The sequence below is a fragment of the Podarcis liolepis genome, assembly GCF_965112155.1.
Source record: "Podarcis liolepis genome assembly, chromosome: 15".
Classification (NCBI taxonomy): Eukaryota; Metazoa; Chordata; class Lepidosauria; order Squamata; family Lacertidae; genus Podarcis; species Podarcis liolepis.
Genome location: NC_139566.1, coordinates 24,186,297 through 24,204,748, shown reverse-complemented (window position 1 = coordinate 24,204,748; position 18,452 = coordinate 24,186,297). Strand labels below are relative to the sequence as shown.

The 18,452-nt window shown below is 41.1% G+C and overlaps 1 protein-coding gene and 1 long non-coding RNA gene across 18 annotated transcripts in view; one reads left to right on the top strand and one right to left on the bottom strand.

Annotated features, from left to right (window-relative positions):
• HORMAD2 (HORMA domain containing 2) overlaps positions 1 to 10,988 on the top strand; it is a 95,037-nt gene extending 84,049 nt beyond the window's left edge. For 16 of the 17 annotated variants that reach the window (XM_083478810.1, XM_083478807.1, XM_083478808.1 and 13 more), the window contains 2 exons: positions 816 to 865; positions 9,545 to 10,988. In XM_083478810.1, coding sequence (XP_083334936.1) covers positions 816 to 865; positions 9,545 to 9,652 — 158 coding nt within the window. In that variant the 3' untranslated portion in view covers positions 9,653 to 10,988. The remainder of the gene's footprint in view (positions 1 to 815; positions 866 to 9,544) is intronic. The other variant, XM_083478804.1, reaches the window with a different exon arrangement.
• Positions 1 to 18,452, bottom strand: part of LOC310695056 — a 64,896-nt gene that overhangs the window by 9,050 nt on the left and 37,394 nt on the right. The window lies entirely within an intron of this gene.

Sequence of the window (18,452 nt, the reverse complement as noted above, 5' to 3'; positions counted from 1 at the left end):
GTCTGGGGAAAACGACTTTGGCAGTCTCACCCGCAGTTGCACTCAATGTGTTTTGACTACAGTGGTACCTCGGGTTAAGTACTTAATTCGTTCCGGAGGTCCATTCTTAACCTGAAACTGTTCTTAACCTGAAGCACCACTTTAGCTAATGGGGCCTCCTGCTGCTGCTGCGCCGCCGGAGCCCGATTTCTGTTCTCATCCTAAAGCAAAATTCTTAACCAGAGGTAATATTTCTGGGTTAGTGGAGTCTGTAACCTGAAGCGTATGTAACCTGAAGCGTATGTAACCCGAGGTACCACTGTATATGGGATTTTAACTTATCCCTGGATAAGTAACCCCCTCATAAGTTGTGCGTCTGTTGCATTACAATTTTATGCCTGTCCCACTGTTTGCCTCTATTAGGATTATACTGCTGGAGGTTAAGACTACCAGTGCCTTCTGGTTGTGATAGTTATACTACAGGATAAGAAGTACCATGGATCTAAATACCAATCACTAGGAAGAATAGTGGGAGAATACTTCTTGGGGACTTCCCATAGATACTTAGTTAGCTGCTGTAGGACACATAGATAGAAATAGGCCTTTGGTCTTATGCAGTAGGGATTATGTTCTTATGACTGATCTGGTGTCCAACTAATATTTTACATTAAAAGAGATGCATTTTAATTTTCCTGATTTAGCTCCTTTGTATTCAGTGATTTGTCTGTATTATAAATTTGTGTTTATCAATATCTTTTTTTTAAAGGTATATATTTAAATAATAGAGTATTTTTTAAAAGATATCTACCTGAAACAGCATAATGTTTATATTTCAGAAACATCTAGAAAGACTGGTGTAAAAGGGGCAGAAGAAGCATCTCATCAGGTGAGCATCACTACATTGTAAACATGATTAACAATAGCTGCTTCTCTGACTACCAGTGCCAGTTCAAAGCATTTTTCTGCCTGAAGTGGTATGCAAATGTTCCTCTACCCCTAGCTTGGACCAACACTTCAATAAGTCTTCATGCACCATGTGAAATCAATTTTTCCCCTTCAACTATCCCTGCACCCCGAAGTGACACCTGAAGCTGGAGAATGTGGCTTACTGCCTTTGCTGACACCACCTAAAGCCAATGTATCTGCATTTCCAGTAGGAGTCCCGGAAGTCTGGAAAATATTTTGCAATAGTGCACAACGCAATACCACCTAAAAAGCAAAAACCCCAAATTGGAAACAGCTAGATTAGGCCACATGCTGGCTACACTAGCATTAGGCCACACCTCTAACCAATCCCTAGTGCCACATGATGGTGCCAACATTAGATGAGAACTTAATGCTTGTTTTCAGCTTTTAGGGGATGCTTGGAATCAATGCTGACATTCCTTAAAACAGCAGTAGTTGTGTTGGTTCTGTCAAGATGTAAAATCCTTTAGTATTCAAGTTAGATTGAGGAGGGGGGAATTCATAATCTCTGGATTACAAATGTGCCATGGTTTTGGAACTTGTTGGTAATGGTTGATGAAATCAAATGACTGTAGAACTGTCTTTGGATTTTGCACACACACACACACCTCTTAGGATTGCAGCCTCAGCCGCCTGCCTGCAAGATTAGAGTGGTAAGACTGGCCTGTCTTACAGGAAAGGATTTCTGAAATAAGTGTGTGCAGACTTTGAACACCACAAAAGTGCTATCTAAATTATTATGCCAATGATTTTGCAATCCATTAAAAGGTTTCTTTTAAAATTATTTTAACTGTTTGCAATGTACAACACACAGTAATGCATAGCCAGATGAAGGTGATAATAGAAACCTATGTAAGGGAAAATATACTTCAGTGCTTCTATGAACATCTTGCAATGTGTTTTAAAAGAAAGCTGAGGAGGACAAGGGTACTGCTAGAGGGTTTGGCTTCATAGAGTAAAAAATGCTCGTTAACCCTGTGTCAGCCCAAAACATTTCAGTGCTTGAGGCAGAAAGTCTCAGTGGCAGCACAGGACAAAAATATACATACTGTAATATATTAAATAACTGAAAGTTTGGTGCCCTGTAATGGTGTCCAAACTTTGACCCATGAGGCTACTGACTCAGTGTATGTGGTATATTTTGAAATGATGACATGACATTTTGTCTGAAGTAATCATTGAGTAAGTTTAGGGCTTGTTCACGTCAGCCCTTGTCTCTTGTATGAAAAAATAGGAAGGATACAATTTTGCACTTCCTTTACTCAGCAGTCTGAAAGTGCTGACTCATTGAACACACACTGTGGATAGTGGCCCTCATTAAAATGGCATGATTCATGCATGCTGCAGATTTAAATTTGATGGCTTGTATTAAAGTAGAACACGTTACTACTGGGCACTCTACTGTCAAGGAATAGATGTGGGCACATTCTTCCCTCTACTTTTTGTCACCACAGTAATTAATTTCTAGCATAAATAAATAACCATTTTCATTGGCAATTTTATCAATGGGAAAATGGACTCCCATTTTTCAGAGACTCTCTTGACTACAGGCAAGATCATGTGGACTACTTCAGGGGAAAAGAACACCAGGTTGCTAGACAAAAGCAGTACACTGATCTCAAAATGCCATTACTTTGTGAATGATTCATTCATTCTGTTCCACATACCACAGGGACTTTCCCTTCCCATTGTCTCACTAGGAAGTAGGCAAGCCAAATAAATGATTAGCACATACTTTAGTGGAATCGGGCTCACAAAGAAAACCAGACTACAAAAATTTGAATATAACATTGTGGGTAAGAAAGTGCAGTAAAACGTAGGCAAGAGAGATCAAAGAATGTCTTAGGGTGATCTCATTTTGTAGCTGACTCTTCTTTACTTACACCCCGGAATACAGCCAAATTAAGCTGAAGTACTTGGCTCAAGAGGGACGCTGGTGGCGCTGTGGGTCAAACCACAGAGCCTAGGGCTTGCCGATCAGAAGGTCGGCGGTTCGAATTCCCACGACGGGGTGAGCTCCCGTTGCTCGGTGCCTGCTCCTGCCAACCTAGCAGTTTGAAAGCACGTCGAAGTGCAAGTAAACTCCGGCGGGAAGGTAAACGGTGTTTCCGTGCACTGCTCTGGTTCGCCAGAAGCGGCTTAGTCATGCTGGCCACATGACCTGGAAGCTGCACTTGAGAGCCAGTGTGGTGTAGTGGTTAAGAGCGATAGTCTCGTAATCTGGGGAACCGGGTTTGCGTCTCCGCTCCTCCACATGCAGCTGCTGGGTGACCTTGGGCCAGTCACACTTCTTTAAAGTCTCTCAGCCCCACTCACCTCACAGAGTGTTTGTTGTGGGGGAGGAAGGGAAAGGAGAATGTTAGCTGCTTTGAGACTCCTGAAGGGGAGTGAAAGGCGGGATATCAAATCCAAACTCTTCTTCTTCTGTACGCCGGCTCCTTCGGCCAATAAAGTGAGATGACCCCAGAGTCGGCTATGACTAGACCTAATGGTCAGGGGTCCCTTTACCTTTACCTTTACTTGGCTCAAGAGCTAACCAATAGAGAGATGGGAACCTGTGGTCCTCCATGTGTTGATCGCACCATCTCAGACTATTCCTATATATTAGCAACTTTGGCTGGAGCAGATGGGAGACAACAGGAGAGCCACAGATTTCCCATCCCTGTGGGATGTAAGTGTGTTCCAAGGCTTTCTTTTAAAAAGTTAAAGTCAGTTCCAAAGGGGAAATTTAGAAATAGAAGGGAAGGCTGCTTAATCCTTTCTGTGTCCACCATTTCTTTACTCTAAATCTCACCCATTTCCTGCCCAAGTAACTTCCTCTCCTATGAGATTCAAAGTGTGCATTTGCAAGGATAATGTGTGTTTGGAACCCTATGCTAAGGAAAGGAGCTTTGAGGGAGGAATTATGAAATGGTGAACAAAGAAAATGTTAATCAACCCACCCACCTTTGCCAGTTCTCTGCTCTAAACACTCATTCCAGAAAGGGGCTGGGATGCTGTTGCACACATTAGCTGTAATGCAGCTTGTCAATTCCATTAAAACTATTGCATGTACCCTCTCACTTCTCTCTACCTTCTTTTATTCCACTGATCTCCCTCAGTTCAGACACAGATCAGTTCAATGTCAGATCTGAACCCACATCATTTGCATGTGAAATTTCCCCCTTCCTGGTGGATTTCAGTTTCCCAATAGCGTGTCTGGGTTTCTGAGTGTCTACTCATATTCCATAATGGCATATCTCATTGCATCTCTCTATTTCTAATAGGAACTTTTAAGCTAATGATCCAGGCAATATAGATTTGGGTAACCTCAGTAGATTGTATTCACTAACCTCCCTGCTATTTTATCTTTATGTTTTGTCACTTTGAGCTGCAAAGCCATTTTACTTATGTCTGCCATTTTTTTTGTAAATAAACACATATTCATTTAGATTAAGAACATAAAAAGAGACTGTCTGCTGGAGCTGGCTAATAGCCCATCTAACCTAGAATTCTGTTCTCATAGTGCCCAGCCAGATGCTTGTAAGCAAGACCTTTTCTTACATTCGTTGGTCTTCGCTAACTCCCTTAAATAAGCAGGATTTCAGCCGGTATTTTTAAAATAAGAGTGTCCATTTCAATAACATCTGTGGCATGCAAGCATCTCCAGTAACGAGCCCCACAATAATAGTTCCATGAACATGCAGGATCGATACGGTTTCACATATGCGTGTACAGATACATGAGTAGACTTAGTAACAGACTACCCCTATGAAAATTGTTACAGTGGAATGGATTATTAAGTTGCTCTGGGTGACCTAAATGTATTTTACTTCTAAATCTCTTCCATTTAGCCTGGCTCTTATAGTGTCTGCCATCCAGCTGGCACACCCATTGTAGTGGTATCACTTTTGCTGATCACTCAAACAAGTGCTGTTGCTAGGAAAATGTGGCAGTTCCAACCCACACCCCCTCCAGCCACCAACTGGTTCTTCCCCATCTAGCCATCCATTCTCCACACAGCATGTTAAAAGTGTGACTAAAGAAGTATTGGGGCAGACAGACTTTCCCTAAAAGCATCTCTCTCCCCTTCGGCAGGAACTCTCAGACATACCTCCATCCTTAACATTGCTCTTGGCAGAAGGACTGCTTTTCCTAGGACAAAGAAAGCCCCAAAGAAGCAACAGGGTGGAACAGAAACTCTTCCACTGTTGTGATTCCAGGGAAGGGCAGAAAGGATGTTTGCCTGAGACAAGGGCTATCTAGGGAACAGATCTTAAAAAAGATGAAAATGCCTTTCTTGCAAAGTCACTTTTCTAATGATATACACACACATTCAAATGACAGTGGAGATACTAGTATGGAAAGAATTTCACAGAAAGGGGTGGATTTACTATTCACTTGCTTTTCATAGTTTCCCTTACCATATTTGGTAAAAACTAGAGGTATATATAGACTTTTAAAAAAACAACTATGGAAGATCCTGGTCTTGGGCCTCAAACATTACAAAAAATGACATATTTGAATGAATAGATTCATGGCTACCATAAGTTTCCCCTGGCATAACCCTGTTTCCTTTTCCCTCATCTTGTTGTTGGCATCCATCTGTCTTGGGAGATGATGGAGGAGTATGAATTTGAGAGGTTCTAGGAGAGGCAGGAATTATTAATAGTTTGGACTCTTGTGCTAGTCAATTAATTAACCTGGCTGCTTGTTTATATTTGGTGCTCCTGATTAAATTATGGGGCCTAATTAAATGGGCATTCTCCCAACATTATGATTTATTTGCTATGGTTTATTTATATACTGTACTTCTTTTTGGCCCAAAGGCTTCCACAACAGTGAACAGCATATTAATACAAAAGAAGGATACAATAAATAAAACTATATATATATATCCAAATATCTACCAACCACATTCATCCCTTACATCATCTAATCTTGAAGTTCAGCCTCTAGCCTCACTCCTTGCCACACCCTCTCCTCAGTTGCAGTGACCTTTGAAGCAATCTGTAATGGCAGAAGAACTAGAGGGAGCAAATTAGTAATCAGTTGGATTACTTACCACCTAACTAAAAGGCATGGAAAAGCCTTAGGTTTACTCCATCCTTCAACCACCTGTACCATCATGGGATGGGAGACAGGCCAAGAAGAGAAGAGTGATATTCTGATGAAGCTGAGACTGGGGAGGCAGCTGTGATAGGCCTGAGGGCCCCGTTTGCTTATGAGCATCCACCTGAGAGCTGAAGTGGATTCTTGTTAACATTGCCTAGTTTTTTGGGGGGGGTGGGGGTGGGAGACTTCATAATTTGAGGAGGTTGTGGTAATGAAAATAAGAATTTCCAAGTTGTGAGGTTGAGTTGGGAACTACACATTGTTGTTCCAGTTGGACCTGGAAATGCAGCAGGGAAGATGCAAAGAGCACTCATGTGACTCACAGCTGTCATAAGACTTGGGGTTTTTTTTAAAAAAAAGAAAAAACCCCTACTCCACTTAGCCACCTTTCCTGATAATGAAGGTAAACCAGTCCCTTTCCAAATTCTTACAAACATTTCCCACCCCCAAAACTTCAGGGGTGTTCTCCTCCCCACCAAAAGAACTTGAGCGGAAATGTTCAAAGAATCATAGAAGTGTAGAGTTGGAATGTACAACAAGGTCATCTAGTCCAATCGCCTCCAATGCTGGAATCTTTTTGCTCAGTGTGGGGTTTGAACCCACGACTCTGAGATTAATAGTCTCATGCTCTTCCGACTGAGCTATCCCAGCTTCAGACCATTTCTAATTTGAACTAAATCCTTTGCATAGGAAGAGCTTAAAATTAAACCTTAATTCACAAGACAATGATTTTTCTTTAAAAACTGACTTATCTGTGCCCCAAAACATATCTTCAGTTTTGCAACAAGGCATGTTTGTACCAGTGTCTCTCCCATTCACTTCAATAGAACTTCTACATTTGAACTTACTTGTGCTGTCACCTACTTCAATTAGTGTCTGTGCATGGGGTAGGGGAAAGTAGCTGTTTTTGCCTTAGGCATCAAAATGTCTTGTTCTCAGGCCAACCCTGCATGAGGCACAGCAGAAGTCCCTACGCATGCATTTTAAATTCCCAGCCATTTGATGGTGGCTGTGGTGGGGAAGTCAGCTTAATCCTGTGTGCTTAACTTCTCCAGTCTTCAATGAAGACTTTTTAAAGACAGTCCCCTGTGCAAAGGCTGGACTTCTTCTTTTTGATGATGTGGGGATGAGGAGATCACTGCATTAACAGAAGTAACAGAAAACTGTGGGAAAAGTTCCTCTATCTAGCAACTCCTGCATTTACTCGTAGGCCTAGGTTGGAAATGGTTGCTTTCTAACAATTTGAGGTTTCCTCCCTTCTATAAAAATAGTTTATTTTTGTTTAAGGTAGAATAATATTTATAGACCAGCTAGAAGAAAGCATTTGAGCCCTCAAAAGCAGCATTTCTGCAAAGGAAACGCGATCTTTGTGGTTGCAATTCTGCCACTATGTACAGGGTAAAGAGGTGCACTGTGAGATCTGGCTGTGTAAAGTTTTATATACTATACCTTGAGCTGTGTGCAATCTGTGGATGTCTAAAAAAAAGTCAATGAAATTTCTGCATTTCCATGCATGGAACATGGAACCTCTGGCCCATTAGTTGTTGTTAGATTACAACTTCCTCAACCCCTATACATTGGCCATGCTGTCTGGGGCTGATGAGAGTTGAAAACAAACAGCAACTTAAGCGTCACAGTTTCTCTATCGCTATTCTGTGCCCAAAAATAATTTATACAGATTACCGTAAATGTTTGTTTTTACATTTATGATTATGATTAATCATCACCGTCGTTAAATAATTCTGTGGAGAAGGGAACTTTCCTCAGGGTCAGAAAAATGGAAGGGCAGCCAATTGCAATGAAATAGTGCTGTGGTGCAGGGGTGCCAAGTTGAATAAAATGTTGCAGGGACTGGTAAGCCCAATCCTGCATAATCGATCACATGACATGATGTGCACCACACTATTTGAATGGCAATGCCCATCAACTTGGGGGGTGTCAAATATTTTATTGGGGGGCGAAGAACCCTCAGCCCCTAGGACTTGGCTCCTATGTTGTTGTGTCACTTAGAAGCCATGGTTACAGCATTCACTTGGTAGTAGAACATAGAACATGGCCTCACGATGGAACAAGGATGAAAGCTGTAATCCATAACATCTGGAGGGCACTAGGTTGATGAAGGATGCTCTAGTCAGTACTATTCTTGTCCCCCTGCTCTGAACCTTCCTACTACCTGGATACAATTAAAAGACCTATAACAAAATGCTTTTTCACCGAAAACAAATAAGCTAAGCCTGGGACACAAGGATATTTTGTGGCACAATCTGATGTATGAATACAATTAAAGAAGATTCAGAAAATGGACTGTGGGCCTTGGGCCATGAATGTTGATTAGGGTAGTTGGATGTGACTGTGTACTTGCCTTTGTTTGATATTGCAGCACATTCAAAAGGCTACAGTCTTCTAAAGCTGTGGCACTCAAACTGCATACTTCGGGTGAATATGACAATTTTGGTTTCTCCCAATTCTTCATTTTTCCATTCTTAAATTTGGTTCTCCATATTTCTACATCAGTTTGTGATTTTTGTTTTAATCCTCATGAACATTAATCAGCAATTTAGTGCAAATTGCTCCTAATAAACACGTTTTATACACAATTTCTCTCAATATACACAATTTTGCAAAGCAATTTCCCAGCATATAGATTTGTGTATGTTATTTCCACTAATATTCATTTATATGCACACTTTCTCCCAATATATGGATTTTTGTACACATTGCTTGGCCGGAGAGCTGCACTGCAAAATTCAAAGACATACAAATTTCAAAGGGTGGTTTGTTTCAGTTGCTGTATTGTTTCTGATAGTGCAAATTAGGCAAGCTTCCTTTTAAAAGCAAACTGAATCGAATTTCTTCTCAAGCACAAAGAAAAGATGCATAATGTCTGACAAGATTCCATGAGAAGCAGGCTTGCTTCTTGCTTCCACTAGATATCTTCCCCTTCAATGTACAGTTGCAGGTGGATGCTGAGTATGTTCTTCTAGGTCACAGTCTCAACCAAGACCTAGCTAGACAGACCGCTTAATGGTTTTTTCTCTCTCCTGTTGCAGCAATTGTAATGTCCTGTATGATTTTTAATTGTATTTCTCTTGCTTCTTATATTTCTTATATTGTATTTTATTGTATTACAATTTGCGCTGCATAGAATTCAGTCTGTAACACCATAAGAAATGACAGGAGGAATGAAAATACATTTTAAAATCAATATTAATAGGTGATGCAGATACGCTGCAGACCAACTGAATGAAGCTTGCTTATGGTCCGTGGATTACAATTTGGGATCTCATTCCCTAAAACATGCTCTGGAATATTCTGCAAAATGTTACACTTCCATCAATCTTCCTGCAAGTATTCCTTAGCAGACAAGTTGATGGGGAAAAGTTTAAGTTGATGGAAAGTTTAGTGAATAATACACAGTTTGAAATACACTACTCTAGAGAGGCAGATGTGCCTAGAATTACAAGATATACTGAAGAACCAATCTTCTTTCCCATTACTCTTGCAGACATTGAGACTGGGCAGTGCTTTTAGCCAGGAGGAAGCAAGTGGCCCAGGGAAGAAGAGGAAGGTCAGCATGCCAGTCAACTCCATTCTTGCAGCTCAGCATCTATGACTGCCATGGACTGCTTTGCTTTGACTATAATGTGCTAGTAGGCATCCTTCCTGTTTACTGTGTCTTCTAATCTTTTACCTGCTTTAGTGAACTCTCCATGCAGAGAACATATCTATATTTTGAAGAGGCTATATCTAATTTCCTGTTTTAAACCCTGTGTGGAATAGACTTGCATATATAAATGTATAGGGTGTAGTTACTTGGATGCTGTATAGCTAAGCTAGAATGAACCTACATAGATTCTATACAGTTTGGGGGTGTTTGAAGTTGTTGTTTTTGCCACACTGATAGAAACACCCCCCATTCTTTCCTTTCCAGTCATTTCTATAGAGCTTGTATCTGTCACTTGGTTATTAATTGTCATTTAAGATGCCACAGTCTGAAAATGCAAGTTGTAACTCAAACTAGCAGGATATACAGTAGTTGCTTCATTATCTACTTCCACTTCCCCAAGCAGTTGAAGGTTTTGGGGACAGTCACCATAAGATTCTATTTATTCTTTGTAGATGAGAGTACTGGAGATTTGCACTCACGCTCCATAGTCTGTTAATTTACAAATATTCAGGTACAGTATTTATCTGCCTTCTGTCCACATAAAAAGTCTCATCTCTCATTCCCTGGCTCACCCCAGGCCAAATTGTCACATACTACACCTTTCCCCAGAGGGCAGGGCTCTTCAGACAACAGCCCCATTTCCTCTCCATTAAGTGACACTGCCCCAAAGTGCTTCATCACAAAGCACATAGTGTGGAATTGTTACACTTGGTTCATATTTTATGGGGAATCTACATCAGACCGCAGAATATCTGATGCTTTTTAAAAGAATTGAAGAGCAATGCCGTCCCTGTAAGTATAGACTACTTTAGCACTTCTGTTTGTTTAACAGTTCTAGTTATGATATGTGCCGGTGAATCTATTGCCACTTTACACCATTTAAATTTGTATTCTATTTAGTGCTCTTCCATCTATATTTCTTTTAAAAATGAACATATGCATGCAATAGTGCTTAACTGAAATACAGTTATAGGGGTGATTATAAAACTGATTTTTAAAAAATCATTTTTCTTCACCATTAATTTTAGCACTTCTTATTTTTTTCCAGTCATCCTTAAACACTTCATAATATTTAAAAACATTTATATTAATTCCTTCCTTTTTGAATATTCTTTATACACCAACTATATTACTCTATATATGCTAAATATAACGCAGCATGAAACTGTGTGTGTGTGCGTGCATATAAATATCAATGGTTTCTATACTAATTTTACAAAGAAAATGAATATATGTATTGTAAATAGATAAATAAGTAAATAATTGGCAGTTTCAAAATGTAGCTAACTTGTTTATTTCTTGTCCCAAGTTCCCCAATTCCTTCTCAGCTACCAAACTCCAACCATTAATAACTTCCTCTCTTTTTCTCCTTAAGCACAGCTGTTAGTTTTACAGTATTTGGTTGTTCCAAGAGTTTCCTTAGAAGGGCCATTTAATTAGGTTTTCAACATCTTCCAATGTGTTCTTTACAAGATTCTGGCCAGTGTTGTCATAAACAATACTTGGGTTTGGTGTCATGTCATTTTGCATTCCTTTACATAGTTTGAGAGAACTTTCCATTTCAAAACATTTTTTACTAGCTCTGAAAGTAATAGCACAATTGTACTTGAATAAACATGTGTTTTAATGCAAATTAAATCATTGATGAAAAGGCTAGATTTTAAAAGTGGGGGAAATGGCTGTTCACGTGAATTGTGCCTGTCCTACATACACACCTCTATCCATCCTGTGGATGAAAAACAGCAGGATGAATAAACCACAAAAAAGCCACTATATCCCTGAAATATGGGAAGTCAGGGTTCATCTACACTTTTGTTTGGTCCATGACTTCTAGGTTTGTTTGTTTGTTTGTTTTTGTTCTGCTTCTTTCCCTGGGAAAACCAGCCGTATACCACTGAATCAGAGCAAACATCAATCAAGTTTTTGTGGATTGACTTTGTTCTAATTCAGTGGTAAACAGCAGATTTTCCCGGGAAAGCAGCAGGACAAAAGAAAACCCTCTCAGACTTGTGCCTAGAAGTGTGGATGAGACCTCAGTTGCATTTCCTTACAGCAGAAGAGCAATGATTGACTAGCACTAGGAGCTTCCTGTCTGGAGGCACCTCAAGACATGCCACACTGAGGATCCTACAGGGTAACTGAAGCAAGGGAGCCAAGCCACATGGTACAGTAGAAGATAAATATGAGGACCAGCCCTTATGAAATCTGTAACGCATACCAGATGCAGACAAAGTATGTTTCCTGGAAGTAATCATATTGCAAGAAGATCTCTCCTTTATAACTCAAGTGAAGTGTAGAGTGAGGCTAATTATGCACATGTTCTGAGGATGGCGTCACAACTGATTTGTTATTCCCCAAAATCATCTGCCTCGTTGGTTCCAGAAACAAGCAGTGTTTTTATGTAGCTTTTCATATGGCCACACTTCAGGTTGTGTAATCCGGCAGTCCAGAAAAGCTCACAATGGAAGCTGGAATGTGTGGGTGGTTTGGGGAATTTGTAGGAGGCTGTAGGAGGCCCCTTTGTGGGGCACAAAATATAATCCATCCACCCCCAGCAGCTAATGAATTCATGAAATACGAACTCTGTAGAGTACTAGCAGCAGACGCAAAGTGGCATTCCACAATAGTCTTTTTCTAGTCCTCTGCGGAGATGCCAGGGACTGAACCAGGAATCTTCTGCATGCAAAGCATGTACTCTACCACTGAGCTATGGTTTCCCTCCAAATGTTGGGCCAAACTAAACATGGCACAGAGTACTTTTATCTTGTCAGTACTTTAGGTGGCAAAACTACTGAAGGGAAAAGGTTTAACATCCCCAAAAGCCCTCTGTCATTTGACACTGAAGGAGGGACATGATAGAGACTTATACACTGATGAATTGTGATGTTCCACTCACTCTCATTACACACAAATGCGGAGTCAGTTAATTGGCATTAACTGCATTTCTTCACATGATGCCTGTGGAAAGCCTGCAAGGAGGACCTGAGCATGAGAGCACTCTCCCCTCCTATGGTTTCCAGCAACTGGTATTCAGAAGCATACTGCCTCCGCCTGTGGAGGCAGAGCATAGCCATCATGGTTAACAGCCACTGATAGCCTTATGCTCCATTAATTCCTCTAATCTTATTTTAAAACCATCCAAGTTGGTGGCCATCACTGCTTCCTGGGAGAACAAGTTCTGTAGTTTAACTAAGCACTGCATTGAAAAGTCCTTTTATATTCCAACATTCAATCCCAAATGCTGCAACCTTTCCTCAGAGGGGAGTTGTTCTATCTTTATAATTTTGGTTGCTGTTCCACAACTCTACAGTAGCCACCCATCCCTAGCTATAAACACACATACATTACATAAATTGGCAGAAGCTTATAAAATAATTCTCAGATAAGATGAGGTCAAAGTTGCTTACCTGTTGTTGTTTTTTAAAAGCCCCTTAACAACCAACCAACTAACACATTTACATATTATAGGGAGGCATGTTTATTCCCCTTTGGACAAAATACAAGAAGCTGTATAACACACATGTTGGTAAAAGTGTGACTAATCCAGAAAGTCATAACATCCTTTTGATCTGCCACCAGCATGAAAATTTCAGTGGGCAATAAGCATGACCTCTTCGAAAGATTCTGTGTGATGCAAGTTAATGACTTCTGCAGGGTTTTTCAGGAAACTGGTGAATAAGGGGAACTCTTTTGTGGTCACCTTCCCCCTATGAACACATGCCTTTCCTGCAATACTTCACAGAAACCTCACACCTTCCTTCACAAATATTTCAAATTTCCCTAAGCAACCAGGTAGCATAGATTCAAGCAGAAGCAGCACCTTTATGGGGCTTTGCCGGGAAAAACACCAAAAGAGGTTAAAACATCTGCAAGCCACTTCCTTAAACTTCAAACCTATTTCAAGTTTTGATAGTAGGGCGGCAGGAGGCAACTATGACTGTTATCCTCTGTCCCTGAAGTCTTTTGAGTGAGTTACATGTTGCTCACTGCGGTCAACAGCTTTTGCTTTTGGTTAGACCGCTGCTTCCTCCTGATATGTAAAATGGGCCAACAAGAAAAAATGAAACTTTATTATTGCTTCTGGTAAGGAAGGCAAGGCCCCCGTGCTTTTCACATTGTGTAAAAGGGTTTTTAAGCAAAAAGGGAAGAACTCTTTCATCCCATACTTGATCAGTGGCATTTACCAAAATTCCCTACTTTGCTCACGTATTAATTTGGCAGGATCTCACATACCTTCCAACATTCCTCTGGTGAAAATAGGGACATTTTTCACTCCCCCACACAACTGACCCTCCTTGATTTCCCCACCTTTATATCCTCCCACAATAGCATTTCCTATCAGAAGAAGGGCAATTGCCAACACCATCACACCAACAGGACACAGCACACACAGCCTCCACTGTCCTGAGAAAAGCCATTCCTCCTTATTTTATTTTATTTTATGGTAGAATTACAAAGAAGTAAATTTGAGAAAGGGGCAAGATTAGATGTTGGACACACAAAGTTTTAGGGTTTTTTTAAGACTCCTCTGCTCCCTCTCTGTGTGCCCTATTTTGTACTCCCTTGGTGGTGCATGTGACCGGCCTGCCGTGACTTCACCCACCTGGTTCCCACCACCCCAATCAAAACAGGCATCCTTGGGAAAGCCTGTGATTCACTACTTGACAACTCATTTTTTCTAGGTCTTCCATGATCTCATTGTCTTCAGAAAATAGGTGTGCTTTATGACTGTGCACCTTTACCCTTAAAAGAGGCCACAATAATTTTTTTGAAAGGGAAATTAAGGAAACTTTCCTAATAACCCCATAGTTGTAAGTGTTGTGAGGTTCCTCAGGGTTGCTAAGAGTCCTCTTCCCATAATTTTTTATTTTTTGCTTCAAACAAACAAACAAACAACTATTTTCCTTGTGGAGATATAAGTGAAAATAGGAAGGCAGTATTCTACCCAAATAGCCGATACAGTGGTATCTCGGGTTACAGATGCTTCAGGTTACAGACTCCGCTAACCCAGAAATAGTACCTCAGGGTAAGAACTTTGCTTCAAGATGAGAACAGAAATCATGCTCCGGCGGTGCGGCGGCAGCTGGAGGCCCCATTAGCTAAAGTGGTACCTCAGGTTAAGAACAGTTTCAGGTTAAGAACGGACCTCCAGAACAAATTAAGTTCTTAACCCAAGGTACCACTGTACATTTCTACATTCCAGTGTTGTAGCTGATTAATAAGAAGGCTTTGGGCACTAATTTTGAAAACAAGTTTTATTATTTTATTAAAACATTTTAACACATTCATTCAATCCTAAGATTTTACTGAGAAAAATACCGCTTGACTTCAGTTCATCTAGTAAATGTCTCAAGGACTGCAGCATTAAGAAATATATTGGGTGGTAGTCAACATGAGTGAATAGTGAGATGCAGCAGCAAAAAACCTAATGCTAGTTAGGCTGCATCAACAGAAGTATAGGGAAGTAATAATACCACTATTCTGCTTTGGTCAGACCACGCCTGGAGTTGAGTTTTGGGTGCCATAATTTAAGAAATATATTGACAAGCTGTGCAGAGGAGGGCTACCAAATTGATAAAAGGCCTGGAAGCTGAGCCTTATGAGGAACATTTGAGGGAGTTGGTATGTTTGGCCTGGAAAAGAAGAGACTGAGAGGAGATATGATATTCATTTTCAAATATCTAAAGGGCTGCCACACTGAAGATTGAGCAAGCTTGTTTTCTCCTGCTCTGGAGGCTAGGACCTGAACCAATGGGTTCAAGTTACAAGAAAGGAGATTCTGATTAAACATCAGGAATAAGTTTTTGACTGTAAGAGCTGTTCACCTCCCTCGGGAGGTGGTGGGCTCTCCTTCCTTGAAGGTTTTTAAGCAGAGGTTGGATGGCCATCTGTCAGGGATGCTTTATTTGAGATTCCTGCATTGCAGGGGGTTAGCCTAGATGACCCTCGGGGTCCCTTCCAACTTTACAGTTCTAGGATTCTATAATTCTATAGCCAGCTAAGTTTTATTTAAATTAGACCTAATGAAATTAATGGGTCTAATTTTGTTATGTTATTTCAGTGGAGCAACTTTTGAGTAAAATTTGGTTAAATACCACCCATTTTGTTGTTGTTTAGTCATGTCCGACTTTTCGTGACCCCGTGGACCAGAGCATGCCAGGCACTCCTGTTTTCCACTGCCTCCCGCAGTTTGGTCAAACTCATGCTGGTAGCTTCGAGAATACTATCCAACCACCTCGTCCTCTGTCGTCCCCTTCTCCTTGTGCCCTCCATCTTTCCCAACATCAGGGTGTTTTCCAGGGAGTCTTCTCTTCTCATGAGGTGGCCAAAGTATTGGAGCCTCAGCTTCAGGATCTGTCCTTCCAGTGAGCACTCAGAGCTGATTTCCTTCAGAATGGAGAGGTTTGATCTTCTTGCAGTCCATGGGACTCACAAGAGTCTCCTCCAGCACCATAATTCAAAAGCATCAATTCTTCGGCGATCAGCCTTCTTTATGGTCCAGCTCTCACTTCCATACATCACTAAAATACCACCCATTAGATTAAGCTTTTCTTTTTCTACATTGGCTTATAACGGCCCCTTAGTGGTGGGGGCAAGGCTTTTTAAGCCCAAGGGCCTCATTCCCTCCTGCGTGCCAGTTAAACCTCTGTGCTTTTTCACATTTTAAGAAGTATGTCCAGTTACAGAGCCATTTCTGACCAGCTGAGCAGAAAATAGCATGACCCAGTCATTTGCCTTTAACTGTCTTCGATATGCAGAAATCAGCAGTGAAAACCTCTCATGGCATGGAGATGCAAGTGTTATTATATCTAATGTCCGCACACCAAGCTGCTGTTAAAAGCGCAGGAGGATGGTCTAGTTAAAAAGCTGGGTTTCTTACTGATCATCTTTCAACAGCCTTTACAGTTACACAACATAAGCAACCGCACCCCCATATTACCCATGCAACACAGAATGTCCTCTTTTTTTCAGATGTTTCTGTAACTGCAGGTCTCAGCATGGTTTACCCCACTGATCGGAAATTGCTTTAAAAACAATTCCTGAGCACAGCAGAAACGAGAACTCAGCACATTGGTCACTAATTGCTATGCAAAATTTTTAAAAATGAAGGTATTTGTTTTCTTGCCCCACTGATCTTCTCACCAGGAAGACAATGGAATTGTCAACTGCAAGGGACAATCTTCCATTTTCTGTCATCTTCAAAGTAAAGAAAGAAAAAAAATAAGAAGACCCAAGCCAGTGCCGTAGCTACGGGGGGCTAGTCAGGTTTCTTTGCCCCTGGTGAAGCCTCTAGAGGGGCACCATTGAGGTTCCAGCCTCTGTTTGTGTGTACACAAATGCACATGGCGGGGTGTGTGTACTAAACTGGGTCTTTGACCTGAATGAAATGAAGCCTAGTTTCACCTCTGCCCAGACCTACATACTGAAGCAGTAACAGTGTTTGTCCATCTGTTCTGTGACCTGAGACCTCCGGGTATAGGGTGATACATAAATTCAATTAATAATAATAACAACAAAAGACACAAATAGAGTTCTATGGCACCTTAGAGACCATAAAGTTCTATGGACTTTGATCAATCTCTCAACAGATAGCTAGTTAAACAGAGGGGTGCCTAAATTGACCGGATTATGTATATACAGTGGTACCTCGGGTTAAGTACTTAATTCGTTCCGGAGGTCCGTACTTAACCTGAAACTGTTCTTAACCTGAAGCACCACTTTAGCTAATGGGGCTTCCTGCTGCCACCGTGCCACCGGAGCACGATTTCTGTTCTCATCCTGAAGCAAAGTTCTTAACCCAAGGTACTATTTCTGGGTTAGTGGAGTCTGTAACCTGAAGCGTATGTAACCTGAAGTGTATGTAACCCAAGGTACCACTGTCTATAGATTAGCACAATGAAGGATGAAGAATTTGGAAAGCATGAGTCAAAAAGTGAATGAATTACAAGGAGCAACTGAAAGTGTGTCATATTCTTGAGTAAAGCTAAAATATATGCAAGATAAAATCAGAATGACCCACTCCTCAAGAGCAGTCATTGGCGATCAGTTAGCACAGCATTTCAAGAGGTACTATCAGTTTCTGGATGTTTGCAGATGGGAAGTTAATCTTCAAAAGACTCATTGATTCAATGAATCATTGGCAACAGTTGTTGTTTTTTTAATGTAGGATTTCCCCTGTAAATAGTAAATCGGGATTAAATGGAGGCGAGGAGATATGGGATGGGATTTTGATGCCAACAACACTATATGGATGCTGGGGAGTGAATAAGGAGCACCCATCCAATAATAAGCACCCGTCTGCAAGTACCCCCTGTGGTGGAAAAGCCACCTGAATCCTGACTCAGACCAAATTCAGTAGTGTCAGATTTGCAAAATGAATGATGAAGCGAGTGCCGTCTCCCTGTTAAGTAAGTAATGCCGCCTTAAGTAATGTCTCCAAGCATGAACTGAATTCCCATGTATGCGTTCGTGTTACTAATCCCATTCTACCAACTCTTGAGCGTCATGACTTCATGACTCAGCGGGTTTTTTGTCTGAGAGAGATCACACCGAGGGCAAATCTCCAGATTCCCCAGCTCTTGACCATGTGGTATGTGCCATAAGTCTAGTGAAGTGAACAACAGATGATGTTTTAATGGGTGCCGCAGAGCGTGTGCAGCAGAGTTCGCAAAACTATTTTTGCCTTGGCATGCTCCCAAGGGCTGGACAAAAGACACATTCAGCAGCAGTCAGACAGCGTCCTGGT